Raw genomic sequence first — 14,349 nt, 5'->3', positions numbered from 1 at the left:
GAAAAATAGGGCATCCACATTCCAATGGGGCAGAAGCTAGCTAAAGTGGTTTATATGTGTATACTTTTTTTTGTCCTATGTCAGTTGTTTGTCAAAAGCAAAGGTCACTTACTGTATGATTCGATTCAATTTTTAATAGACTGTCTGATTTCTCTTTATGTTAATTCCTGTGGTATCAGCTGGTTTTCTGCCTTGATTACCCATTAAATACTGGTTTAATCAAGTCAAGCTGCAATAAATTTGTATCAGGTGAAGCCATAAGTGTGAAGGTAGGTAAAGAAGTCTTGGCTAATACTTCTTATGTATCTACTTACCTTTAGTCCTGCTGTTAAAAACCAGGTTTGGCACATGGTCGGTGTGTGGCTCAGAAGTATTACAGTAAAAAGCTTTCTCTACGGATTAGTGTTACCTCAAAAACTTGCTTTTAGAAAAATAAACTTTGTTATAAACATGAGCTTATGGCTGTGGGATCAGTACTGTAAGCAGCTCCCCTTCCCCTTGGCCTGCACCAGTCACTGTTGTATGAAGCCATAGCTGAAGGCAGAGGAAGATGTGCAGCATTTTCCACTGCTATGAAAAGAAATAATTTCTATGTCTCTGTGCCAGAGCTACATTAACCCTCTCCCTTACAGCCACAGAAAGGAGTTTAGTCCAATGGTGAAGTTTCACTTTATGAAGGGCAGGCCCGGCTCCTTCCTTTCATCCACCCGGCGGCCGCCGGCGGTCTGAGGCGGCAGGAGACGGAAGCGCGGGGCTCGCGGCCCGCGGGGTCGGGCTGGGGGCGAGGGCTGCGGCGTTGCGCTCCGCCCGGCCGGGGATGAACAGAGTAAGTGGAGGGCGCGGGGCAGGGACCGTCGCTGGTACCCAGCGGCACGTGCCCGCTCCCCGTCAGCGACCGCGCGGGGCAGGCGACGCTGCCTCGTCCCGTCGTGTCCGTCCCCCCCCCCCCCCCCCGCCCACCCGAGGCGCGCGGGGCCGCGCCGCCGGGCACGCGCCGCCTTCCCCTAAGTGCTGTGGCCGCCGCCGTCACTTTAAAGCCTCGTTAGGGCCCCGCCCCCTTTGGCGCCCCCAGCCAATGAGCGGGCGGCGGTGGGGGGGCGCCTGCGTCGGCCGCGGTCCTGCGGCCCAATGAGGGCGCGCCCTGCTGCGCGGCGCACGGCACGTCCGTTCGCCCTCCCGCAGCACCGGGCGAGCCCCAGCGGGCGGCGGAGCAGGAGCAGGCCCAGGCCCCGCCGGGGCTTCTCGCCGCCACCGCCATGGTCGGCCGGGAGAAGGAGCTCAAGATCCACTTCGTGCCGGGGCGCTGCGAGCTGGTGGAGGTGAGCGGCGGCGCCGGGAGCCCGCGGTGGGGCCGTTTTCGCCGAGTGCGCGACGGCGGCTGGTGGGGGGCTCCCGGCTCCCCGCGGCGGGCTCGGCCGGTCCCGCCCTCGCACAGCCCGGGCCGGGCCGGGCCGCCCCTCCCCTGCCGGGTGGTGCCGCCGAGCGGGGCCTGTGCCGAGCGCGGGGCGGCGCGTCCCGCCGGGCTGGCGGCGAAGTGCGGAGGCGCAGTGCGGCGGGGCCGCTGCGGCCGCTCTGCCGTGCCCGCCTTCCCTCGGGGCGGCCGCGGCGCCAGGGGAAGAAGCGCCTTCGCGGGACGGTTCTTTCGGTTTCCCTTTTCCCCTACGGGGGATTATCCGCGAGCTCTGGAAACGCGGTTAATTTTGCATCCCCCTGCGTTGCCTTTAGGTTAATCGCCGTAACGCTGCGTTCGTGGTGTACAGGAAGTTTTGTCTGTTAAGCCCGCTTCATCGTTAAACCGCTTAGTCCCCGCGGCCCTATTGCACAGGAAAGCCTTGTCTGTAACAGGGACCGCCACTCTGCAGCAATTCCACCTGGCCTTCCCTCGCTAGGTTTGTTACTTTCCGTTGTCGCCTTTTATTACCAGTAACGTTCAACAGGATCGGCCTCTGACTGCGGCAGGTGCGCCTGACGTGTAAACGCGTAACAGCTTTTTGTCAGCGTTAATCTGGCCTCGCTTCTCGGCCCGGGACGGTAGGAACCCTGCTGGCTTTCCTCTCGCCTGCCGGTGCTGTCGGAGCTCAGTCTGGTAGTGACCGCCCTGCTCCCCTCTCCTGACCTTTTTGTCATCCTGTTACACTGCAAATCTGTGTTACCCCAGTAGCTTCCGGTTTTTAGTGGGCGTTCCTCTAAATTGGTATTTTTGAGTTCATTGTAATTTTGTCAAGTTCAGTTTTTATATAAAACTTAAAAAGTACTTTTTATCCTGTTCTTCACCTTCAAATGCATCACGCTTTACTATTTTTGTAAATTATGCTCGTATTTTGTATTTTGGTAGTGTCTACAAAGTAATCTTAGCTCTCATAAGTGCTATTTTCTAATCTTACGATGCTGTTGCTTGCATATTTTTCTGTGAATGAGACTGCTGAGTACCGTTATTTTTTTTATTACATTAATTCTTAGTGAGTATTGAACATTAGATAAAGCAAAATGAAATTGGATGCTTTGTTATAAAGCTCAAAATCCTGCATTTAAATAGTAGTATTCAAAGTTAGTTGCCAAGAGAACTTTTAGCATGTTTGGTGACTGAACGTGATTGCTTCTTAGCTGAGAAACCTGTGTAAAAGATTTGTTAGCAGATGGGCTAATCTGAACAAGAACTTGCATTTAAGTTTATAAAACTTGTAGGCAAAAGGATAACATCTGAATTCTAGAAGGTCTTTTATTCTTTACATACAGTAATTGTCTATAAAATTACTGCAAATTCTAAGCGTACTTTCTAGCTCGTTAGGATAACAACTAAGAGCAGTCTTATCTTTTAGGTGCATTATGTTATTAATACTTCAGCCATATTTAAGTATGTAAATTAACAAAAGTCAACGAGAAGTTACTACACCATATGTAGTTTAAGTTCAGAACCCCAATACTCCTAGATAGTAGCTATAGATTTATTAATTCCTTGCAAGACAAAGCAAGTAAAAGGAATTAAATCTTTAGCTTTGCTAACTTTTAAAGACAATCTGGTTGCTACTCTGAGTTATATGGTACAGTTAATATGTGCTCACTTGCCTGCTGTGGACAGCTGTGAGGCAACAGCAGCAGCTTCCCCGAGTCTGTGAGAGCATCTGCGAACAGTGTGGGGGGAACCATTAAACCTTGGAGGTCCTTTGGACTCACAGGTTCGGTTGTCCATGGTTTCTGAGACAGAAACGCTGTTGCAGCTGGGTGGCGTTCTGCCAAGGAGCAAGGCGACGCACAGGGACAGAGTGAATCTGTGCAGGTTTTGTATTACCAGGATGTTTAACTTCTGGCAAGGTGAAATCTGTTTAAACTGGTAGTCGCTTTGTGTTGAATTTCTGGGAAGCATCTATCGCTTATCTTGGTTTCTCAGAAACAAGTGACTAAAATCAGTCTTGCAGACAGAGGAACAGGATGCAAACTGGACTTAACTTGGTATAGCTGTGATTGTGTTCAGCTGAAGCTGTGCTGCTAATGTAATATCCTCCTTACGATACGCAAAATAAATTTAGATGAACAATACTTTAAAATGTCAGATTTTAGAAATGATGCAAAGTTGGCCGCTTTAAAAATGTCACAGACTATCTTTAATAAAGAACCTTTCAACTCTGTTTTCTGCAGCAGGTCTCTGATATTTATTAGCGGGTACCCTCTGGCTGTAGAAACGCTGATAATCTGTCCTGCGATGCTCTAGCCAGACTTGGCTAAGATAAAGAACTCATAACAAAAAAAGAGAACAGTACTTGCATGTTCTGGCTTACGCTTTTCAGAGAAACATGCGCAGCCTTAAAAATTGTCAATAAACTCGTGTTCTGAGGTCAAATTGACTGTAAAGATAAAGGTAACTTTTAAAAACATCACTTGCTGTAGTTGGTCATTTTCAGGAAACTGTCCAGATATGAATTACTCGTTTTCATCCTGTACTGGTGGGAATCAGTCATTCTTTGCCTGAAGATTTAGAGTTGAGGAAAATGCATGCAGTGTGCTGGGAACTTTAAGCAATTAGTTTGGGACCAGCTGTTTCCATAATGCACTTCTGCATCTACCCTTATGGAACAAAAGCTTTTTAACTTCAAGGGTGACAGACAGTAGTTTGGAAGCGATTTCTGTTGCTGCCTGTGCTGCAGTCAGCCCTGTACTCAGCACTGGTGAGATCGTACCTCGAGTACTGTGTTCAGTTTTGGGCCCCTCACTACAAGAAGGACATTGAGGTGCTGGAGCGTGTCCAGAGAAGGGCACTGAAGCTGGTGAAGGGTCTGGAGCACAAGCCTTATTGAGGAGTGGCTGAGGGAACTGGGGTTGTTTAGCCTGGAGAAAAGGGGGCTGTGGGGAGACCTTATTGCTCTCTACAACTACCTCAAAGGAGGTTGTGGTGAGGTGGGTGTTGGTCTCCTCTCCCAAGTAACTAGCGGAAGGACAAGAGGAAATGATCTGAAGTTGTGTCAGGGGAGGTTTAGATTTAGATATTAGGAAAAATTTCTTCACTGAAAGAGTGGTGAGGCATTGGAACAGGCTGCCCGGAGAGGTGGTGGAGTCACCATCCCTGGAGGTGTTCAAAAAACGTGTAGACATGGCACTTAGAATGCTGAAAATGTAATAATGCTCAGAAGTGACTAGGCTGTTTTAATTGCATAGTAGAGAGCATTCACAAAATTATAATCAATTATCACAAATTGTATTAAGTGGTCAGGAAATCAAAGATTTATGGATTCTGTACACCTGAAGTGCTGTTCTGTACTGGCATGTAAGCATATGCTTTTATTTTCATTTTTTGATACACGCAGAAGGAAAGCATGAAAGGAAAACACAGGTTGCACAGGCAGATATGAGTCATGTTTGCTGTCTTGAAAGCTGGGTCTAGTGAGTGGTAGAGTGGAATGAACTTGTGTGAGCAACTGTCTAGTACTGAAATGTGCAGTAGCTGAAGTAAAGCTTTAGTATGTTGTATACATTGAGAGTTTAAATTATCAAATCACTTTCAGATGTGTTTTGTAAAACTAGAGAAGAGCGCGCTGTATCTTGGTTTTACTTACTAGAATATTGTGTTGAATAATGATGAATTACTATTCTGTTTAGTAAGAAATCCATCTTCAGTTCTCATGCTCCTTGTAGGTAGGCCACAGCGAGTTGTGTTGCATTGCTGTGGCCTCTAAGAGGCACAGTCTATCCAAAATTACTTGTTGCAGGATGTGGACCCTAAATGTTAAATATTTTGGTTCCATTTTCAAAGGAAGTTATTTCTCTCACTTCAAATTGCACGAAGTTATTAAATTCTGAATGAACTTAACGTTCTGTCTTCATTAGTGGTGTGGTTTGTTTTCCCTTCTTGTTGTGGAAGTAAATGAGTTTCCCATTTCATTTTCATTATCTTCAAAAAAATACATGTAAATACTTCAGTAGGTACGATATCAGTGCTCCCAGATATTTGTGTTCCATGAGACACTCCAAAACACTCACGTGGCAAGGAAAGCTATTTAATACACTAGCACTGACTGTCGTGGCCTTGCATGCATTTTAAGAAAAAACAGTAATAAGTAACAGTCAAAAGAAAACTTTTCCTGTTCTCATTTCCCTAGGAAGATGTTGATATTCCTAGTAGGCGAGTTTTGATTACTGGTGCTACGGGACTTCTTGGCAGAGCGGTGTTTAAAGAATTCAAGGAAAATAATTGGAATGCAGTTGGCTGTGGATACAGGAGAGCTCAGCCCAGATTTGAACAGATTAATCTTCTGGACTCTATTGCAGTTCATGACATTATCCATGATTTTCAGGTAAGTTTCTGACGTATGAAGTAGATGGACAGGGTACTGTATACATCCAGTAATCAGCTGACAGTGCCGGTCTGATACCGAGTTCACATGGCTTTAGTGGGACTCATGCTTTGGCAGAGCTCTGAAAAATTATGTGGCTGCCTTTCTGCCACCTCTGGAGTGCAGGTTTGCTCTGCAGATGCAGATCTGAACTGCACTGTTGTCACCACTGACAGACTGCACGTAACAGATGTACGTGTCAGCACACTTGCACTGGTAGTTGAAAGAAAAAGATAAATGTGAGTTACTGACATGGTAATATGAAGCAGTTCTTTGGAAGTTGAAGAATACATGAATTCAAGAGCAGTAACTGCGTGTCTAGTGTGCATTGCAGTAAGAAATTCACTGGGTTTTCAGTCTTAACTTGCAAGGGGAATATATAAAGCCTGAAATACATTATGCAGGCTGCCTTTCCATAAAATGGCTTTAAATATCTTGTTAATAGTCTGCATGTATCAAATAAGCTATGTGTAAATGGCTTATCTAAAAATAGGCTAATTTTTTTTAAGTACCATTATGTGCGTGTATGAAATATATATTACTATTGTATTTTCTATTATTATACTGAGTTTAAAAGGGGGAAAAAAAAAAAAACAACCGACAACTTAGATCTTGCTGTAAAATTGAAGCTACTGAAGATCATAATTGCAAAATTAACAATCAGGTTTTTTTGGTATCTTGAAGCAGCATGGTTCTGTTTTACTTCCTAATGAAAATATGCTCCACGGAATGCCATGATTAAAAATAATACTACTGCTTTTAGTACTTCTCACGACTTAGTGAAATGACGTTTTGCCTGAGGGAGTTCATCACTAGAGTTAGGGTGCTCCTGCAATCTCTTGACAACGTTTGTTGTTTAAAATTAGTCTTTAATTTCCAGCCTCATGTTATAGTGCATTGTGCTGCTGAGAGAAGGCCAGATGTTGTAGAAAGTCAACCAGATGCGGCTTCTCAGCTCAATGTGGCTGCTTCAGGGAACTTGGCAAAAGAGGCAGGTAAGGAGACCAGCTAATGGATTTGGTTTCTTGTTAAAACCCTGTGTTTGTTTGCACAGGGACATAAATATGAATAAGTTACTCAAAGTGCTGAATGTCATTTCTGAGATCAGCGTGCCGTTGGTCTGTTTTCTGTAAGGGTAGCGTGTATATCTATGCGAAGGATCAGTGAACAGACAAAGCAGCGGGAATGAGCGGGGCTAGACGATGAGGTCTTTTGGAAATTTGTTAAAGGTTTACTGAGATTCAAGCAAGGCATGAATTAAAATAGACTGTGTATAAACATTCTCTTCCTAGCTGGAGTTGGAGCATTTCTGATCTACATTAGTACAGACTATGTATTTGATGGAACAAGCCCTCCATATAAAGAGACTGATGTACCCAATCCCCTGAATTTATATGGTAAAACCAAACTGGAGGGTGAAAAGGCAGTCCTGGAAAATAATGAAGGTAAGAATACGCTCACACATGTTTAATAGAGGCTTTCCATTTTTACTTAGTTATATATTAGCTTAATAGACTCCTAAGTCAGTGGTAAAGTTGCAAAGCCATGGAAACGAGATTAGGAAAAGGATGTGATTAGCAGTCAGTCTCCTTGCTCATAAACTATTCCTACTGCTTACAGGTTAACTAAAGCTGTATTTCTTACTTGTTGGGATCTTCGTCTGTGTTACTAGAACGATGGACATTCACAAGCCTTTGTTTACTGTGAATCATCAATATTTTGTAGTGGCACAAGCTTTACTGCACTTAATATAGAGCCACTGTTATTTAGGGGAATGCATTGCAGTTGTTCTAAATGTACATTTACTTAAAGGGAAAAACAGACTTGCAATTCAATAAATATGCAGATAAAATCAACACGGGCTTTTGTTGTTACTCTCTTGGTTTTCTAGCTGATCTTCTGGTTTGCTCTCATAAGATAAACCTTCCAGCCATCCATTTTATTTTTACCCACCTGTCTTACCATGCACATCAGATTCCTGCTTGTAACACTTTCTCAAGGGTTAGTAACATAATTCTAGTTTTAAGCAACTAATTTTTAATATATTTAAATCTTAATGAAAACTGGAATTCAAAATATACAAACATAATTTAAAAAATTCTACTTAATAAAGAAAAAAAGCTTGGAACTGAACATGTTCCCTTACATTTAAAACTTATTTCTGGTACAAAAGAGAGGTTTGCTTGTTTCTAGATAGTATGCTCTCAGTTTCCATTCACAGATTATAAGGAAAGAAGCACTTCTATTTTCTCTAAGAATTTGAAGAAAATCATCTCAGTGCACTTGTAGAAGAGACTTCTGATACGTCCATATGATACCTGCACTGTCATTCCACTCTGCCTAACCAGAGAATTGAACAATTGATAATTAGTGTGATGGTTTTTCAGTAAGTATATACTATATTTGAAAATGACAGGCCTTAATATAGCTTTGTCATTACTAGTAAGAAATAGACTTTCTAAAAAATACTTTGATAGGAAGTGTCTTATTTAAGTAAAAATCAATTTAAAAAGTTACTCACTCCACCTCTTTCTTAAGTATCGTCTCTGAATTTGACTGTGATGCTGTTTGCTCCCTCTTCTAGATTTGGTAATGAAGATAAGACCGCACCAAATTCAAGTACATGTGGGTATCTTGCTAGATCCTTCCCCAAAACACTTCATTTTTTTGTTTCATAACCTTTCTCAGTATGATCTTGTCAGGCAGTAGTGGGTTGCAGCAGTGGTATTATTAGCAGAAGAAATTTAGAGATGGTGCTGATTAAGATGCTTGAAAATGTCAGTTCTATTGTTTCATACAAATACAAGTATTTTACATGTATTAGTCTTTCAACCACTTATTTGCTAATACTGTATAGGTAGAATTCAGTGTATCAAATGTCTGTAGTTGCATGAAGAACTTCCCTATCTATTTCTGCTGTATAATGCAAGAATCTCCACTAATAATTTGGGGTTTTGCACATTTTTAAAAAAATATACTTTACTTTGGCTAGGAGGGAATACAATACTCATGCGCATGAAACTAAAAAGTTTTAGTTGGTTTTCAGAACCATTGGTAATGCAGGTGATGCTCTCCAAGTCTCAGATAGCTCTCGAGAACAACAGGAAGGCAGTCTTTTTCTCAAATAATGAATACTTCTAAAGACATTTAAAAAGGGATATTTCAACCAGTATTTAAAGAGAGGAAGAACATACTTGCTGAGTGACCAAATAACTGGTTTTAGAGCAGCAGGAAATCAGTGTCATGTTGGGTTTTTTATTGTATTTGTTTTTCTTGTGTAAGTACTTACTTGGGTTTATTTTTCTGTGAGAATAATTTGCATGTTAGATTTTGCTTTTTGTCTTTCTAATAGCTATAGCGTTTTCCTACAAATCTTTAAGAATTGCAATGATTTGGTGACGATTTCTAATTTCAGGACTGATTTTAATATTTGTTTTCCTTTGAACAAAAATATCTGTATTACTTTTAATGAATTTGTCATAGCCTTCTTCGATTTCCCCTCAAAGAAGCCTTTTGAATCTACATGACTGAGATAGACTGGTACAATGTATGCCATCATAAAATATCCTTTTCTTTGCACTTGTTTACTGATTAATTTCTTACATCACTTGAAATCTACTATTGTTTACTACTGTATTCTGTGAACCTATTCCTTTATTTGTCAAGGTTAATGTCTTTTTTTCTCATAAATAATATCATCCTTTATGTAGGGGGCTTCTGCATGCCTGGTGAAAAATCTGTCTGTAACTGATGCCTGAATATGGTAAATTGTGATTGGTGGGAATTCTTGTTCTTGCCCTTACCCAGGGAGGATGGGGAATGCTGGAGTAATTGCACAGTGCAGTTGGGTTTTTTTAATGTTTTAATTTTTGTTTGAACCCAAACAGGCTGCCTTTTTTCTCTTCCGGTGTTAATGAAAGCTTGTTAACTTCTGGAAATCACTGGCATAAATGAAAAACAGTTTATAAACACTAAGTTTATATAAACTTATTTAATTGATATAAATTGATATTCTGAGGGCAAAGGTAGTAACTGCATTTTATTCGTGATTTGTAGATGCTGAATATCACCAACATATTTCTTAACGCTTCCAAAACATTCTTCTGGTTATGCAACAGCATTCATACCTACTCAGAACAGTGTTAATACTTCTAAAATATTCTTTCTTTTAGGTGCTGCAGTACTTAGGATTCCTGTCTTGTATGGAGAGGTAGAAAGACTGGAGGAAAGTGCTGTGACTGTTATGTTTGATAAAGTGCAGTTCAGTAATAAATCTGCCAACATGGACCACTGGCAACAAAGATTTCCTACTAACGTCAAGGATGTAGCAACTGTTTGCAGACAACTAGCAGAGAAGAGAATGCTGGTAAGAATTTAAAGAAACAAGGTAAAACCGGTTCCAGTTCTTGGCTTTGTTTCTGAACAACTGAGAACTGCAGATAACCTGCATCATTCTTTGCATTTCTGGAACACTGGGAGGGAGGAAAGAACTAGCTACAATACTACAGTATCTTCCATTTACATGACAACGTGTGGATATTCTGATATTTGAAACAAATGTGAGTGAAGTGATGGGACAGATCCTTCTGAAAATTGTCATGTGTCTCCTAGTATACAGGAGAGAAATTCAAATACCTAACTTATTCTAATACATCTTTTGCAAATTGCCATTTTGGGCTAAAAACACCTCATGGTGGTTGAATGGAATTATCAAAGGTGCCCTCGTTTATTGTATTAAGAACACTGAAGGGGCAAAAACAAGCCACTGGACTTAAATACTTTACCATGTTTATTCACCACAGCATCTTCTGATTACCACCTTTGCAAGGCAACAAAATCAATCAATCACCTTAATTTTTCATATGTGCAACTTTGAAAAAATGGAGCATGCACATATGGTAGACGTGGTACAATCAATTTGTTTCATAGGACTTGTACGTGGTTTGCAGTTTAACATTCAGAACGTACGTGGTGCCTTTTGCATTTGTTTTCGAGTAAGCGCATAGTATAGAATAGCGGAGTTCCTCCTCCCCAGCTATTTGACCTCAGTTGGTTGGCTCACTCCTTTGTCTCCTGTTAATTCTACAGAATATAAGTTGTTTGTGAACAGTAGGCCAGTTACACGTAAGGCCAGTTTTCAGTCTCGATCCCGTCAGGTGTTCTCTGAAAATGCGTGAGACCTTTCCATAACATCTGAGGTGCTGTAACATGCCTTTCAGGATAGGATCTCGCTGGAAGATTTTTCTGCGCAATTGTTGCATAGGAGTTAGTGGGAGAGCTAGCTAGCTGCCTTTTTTTTTTTTTTTTTTCACCTGTGCTTCCTGTTTCTTCTGTAGGACCCATCAGTAAAAGGAACATTTCACTGGTCTGGCAATGAACAGATGACTAAGTATGAAATGGCATGTGCAATTGCAGATGCTTTCAACCTTCCCAGCAGCCACTTGAGACCAGTAAGTGATGTGTTGTTTGACCTGTAGAAAGATGCACATGCTTTATCCTTTCAAGCAGTGGGTCTCATGCTAGCTATACAAGTAAGCTTCCTCTTCAGGATGATCTGTGTGAGTATGTCTGGCACAGCAGATGTATTGCTGAGGATGCTGTCTGGTATCTAACTTGGGAAAACAACAGCTGGTTTGACCTGCTGAATTATGAAAATTACCCTGTCAGTCAGTAACCAGTTTCACAGTCTGTAGTGTAATGCTATTTCTGCAGAACGGTTCCCTTTAGTCACAAGTAAATCCAATTTTTTTGTTGTATTTTTGTCCTTAAAAAAACTTATGAGATAGACAGAACAGTAACTTGAAGGTAGGAAGCTGTAAGAATTTTTCAATGTCCAAATTTATTTCCAATTATGTGCATTTAAGAATTTCAAATAATTTTTGCTTTGCTTAAAACACTTGTCCTGGAGTTTTATTGACACTTAAAAGTAAGACTGCTGTTAAAGACATACGGATAATGTTATGAGAATATAACATGTAAATAAGATTCTATTTATATCCAAAATAAATTTCAAGGATTCTGAATTAGTAAAGGCCAGAACTGAAATGTGGCTTGGAAGATGGACAGAAAAGGAATGGAGAACACTAAGTTAGTCTGGGATTTTTCTGCCCAAATCTATTTCTGTTCAAGTACATTGATCAAGACATGGTTCTGTCAAAATTTTGGTCCATTTTTTTTAACCTTGTGATTATAGTTGTAGGGTGAAAATAGGAATAAGACATTGAAAAGCATAAATGGTGAACAGTAATTGCATGAGAAAAAATTAAGACATTTCATGCCGCTTTGCCTGACATCTCGTATGTTGAAATGAAGTTAACCATCGAACAAGCAAACAAAAACCCCCAAACAAAAAATCCCCACAAAATTGTTGGAAGTGAGGAGGGGAACGTACCTATATAGAAAGCTACAAAGGCAAAACTTCTGAATGAACATATTTAACAATACTTTTTTGTCACTTCCGATTCCTTGTTGGTGTGTTGGGTTTTTTGCTGTTTGTTTTATAGATTACTGATTGTCCCGTTGTGGGTGCTCTTCGTCCGAGGAATGCTCAGCTAGACTGCTCCAAGTTGGAGATGCTGGGGATAGGCCAGAGAACACCGTTTCGAGCTGGGATCAAAGAATCGCTTTGGCCTTTCCTTATTGATAAGAGATGGAGGCAGACAGTCTTCCATTAGTTTGTAACTTTTTTAGTAAAAGTATGGTATGTGGCACTTTTTTAAAAGAAAAAAATAGTTTTGTATGAGTGTTCTTAAATTGTGACATTTATGAGTTTTCATTTAATCAGGTAAACATATGGTCTTGCACTAGTGAAATGATTAGCCTAAAAAAAGCTCAGTGACAAAAAATGAGCCTATTTGATGTCATGGATCTTTCCTTCCATTTGTATCAGTCTAACTTAATGTCTATTCCTATGGTTCTTAGTAATCAGTACCATTTGATGCTAAGAATGACTCAGTTCACTTGTAGACTTACTTTTGGCTGAATATGTTGTTGATGCTTAAGGTCTGTGCCATTGTTGTATATACCATTTCTCTTCATTAAAAGACACAGTCAGTTACTTTATCACCAAAAATCTGAGTTTTTTGTTTTTAACTTCTGAAGGTGGTGTTCTTGTGAAGTTAAACTGAAGTAGGAATTGTTAAATGTTTGTTTTGCTTGAGCTCTGATCAAAATATTTTCTAAAAAAGTGAAACTTTATTTTTGCAATTATCAAGTGTACTTTTTATGCTTGAAATATTTTCAGAATACTCTGTAACTTGAATGCCTGCAGCTTCATATTTGTACAGTAAGTTGTATGCATTTGTTTTAATGGTGAGATTTAAGAGCTAGAGGAGGGTGGGGAACAAATAGTTTTGACCTGGGGTTTTTTTTGGGTTGGGATTGGAGTTGGAGGATTTTTTTTTGAGTTGGTGAGTTGTTTATTTTTTGTATAAAAGCATGAAATATCTTCATCTTTCTTTTGGGTAGTATTTTGGATTTGTGAAATTAGTGGGAGGAAGATGTTTGTTAGTCAGTATGTGTGAGAGAAGAAAGGTATTTCAAGAATTTGTAGCACTGTGGCTTCTTTTGCACAGACTTTCAGATCTTGCATTGATGTAGCTTGTTCTGGAACAGCAAAGCACATATGTTGAAGGTTTGCGCCATGATAATGTAACTGCAATAGTCTAATATAAGCAAATCCTTATTCTGCTTAAGTCTAGTCCCTAAAGTTGGACTTAGTAGACAGGTAAAGTGGAGGAAGAACGTGGTTTGTAAAGGTTAGCTTCCTTTTGAAGTTGTAGAATTGACAATATTAATGTTCTGAGATGGCCAGCAGATCATCAGCAAAACTAGGAAAAGCTGCATTTTGATGATCATTTTTCTGAGGTTGAAGTGAAAGCGGAGGGAAAGATGTTCAGCTTTTAATTTAAAAAAAAAAAAGGGGGGGGGGAGAGAGAGACAGATGCAAATATAGATCAACTGAAGATCTTCTAAAGGTCAGCTTTACATTCAGTCCTTTAATTTCCAACTGGCATACGCTAAGAGTTCATAATCCCCAATTTGTTTTTAGTCTGAAGTCCTGATATACATATGGTAACCTATCTCCAGAATGACAATAAATATATATTGCCAGCATGAGAAACAGTTGTTGATTCTTTCTTTATCATCAGGATTTGTTTATCTGAATCATAAATATTTGCAATTCTTCTTGAAATGTGTGTCTTTTCAGTGATTTGGTTTTTTCTCCCTCCTTAATTCAAAGAACTATTTCCAGAGTTAGATTAGGTTGGATCAGTGTTTCTCTGTCAATGTGCTGCTGCCTTGGGGATATGATAAATGTACATGCAAAAAAAGGTACAGAAGATTTTGAAAATACGAGCCTGAAACATCCTGTGCCTCCGCTTGATCATGAGGATTCTGAGTACATCCTCTCCACTTGCAGCCAGCAAATTTTTTATTATATTTGACACCATATATTTTTAAAAAATCACAGCAAAATTTATAAAACTGATATGGCAATTAATCACCGATTTATTTATTTTTT

The 14,349-nt window shown here is 40.5% G+C and overlaps 1 protein-coding gene across 1 annotated transcript; it reads left to right on the top strand.

Annotated features, from left to right (window-relative positions):
* The first annotated feature begins 1,132 nt into the window (after positions 1 to 1,132).
* On the top strand, positions 1,133 to 13,947 carry MAT2B (methionine adenosyltransferase 2 non-catalytic beta subunit). Its single transcript, XM_075766659.1, has 7 exons — positions 1,133 to 1,319; positions 5,592 to 5,786; positions 6,706 to 6,820; positions 7,118 to 7,270; positions 9,998 to 10,191; positions 11,162 to 11,275; positions 12,329 to 13,947. The coding sequence occupies exons 1-7, from the start codon at positions 1,257 to 1,259 to the stop codon at positions 12,497 to 12,499; spliced, it is 1,005 nt and encodes a 334-aa protein (XP_075622774.1). The 5' UTR covers positions 1,133 to 1,256; the 3' UTR covers positions 12,500 to 13,947.
* The last annotated feature ends 402 nt before the right edge of the window (positions 13,948 to 14,349 follow it).

The sequence above is a fragment of the Balearica regulorum genome, chromosome 14 (genome assembly GCF_011004875.1).
Source record: "Balearica regulorum gibbericeps isolate bBalReg1 chromosome 14, bBalReg1.pri, whole genome shotgun sequence".
Taxonomy (NCBI): domain Eukaryota; kingdom Metazoa; phylum Chordata; class Aves; order Gruiformes; family Gruidae; genus Balearica; species Balearica regulorum.
Note: the sequence above shows the minus strand (reverse complement) of the source record. Positions and strands in the feature narration are given on the sequence as shown.

Excerpts from the sequence above, each read along its gene's own strand:
- MAT2B (XM_075766659.1), top strand. The coding sequence starts at position 1,257 with ATGGTCGGCCGGGAGAAGGAGCTCAAGATCCACTTCGTGCCGGGGCGC. Across the intron at positions 5,787-6,705 it reads ACATTATCCATGATTTTCAG|CCTCATGTTATAGTGCATTG; the intron begins GTAAGTTTCTGA and ends TTTAATTTCCAG. Across the intron at positions 11,276-12,328 it reads CCAGCAGCCACTTGAGACCA|ATTACTGATTGTCCCGTTGT; the intron begins GTAAGTGATGTG and ends TTTGTTTTATAG.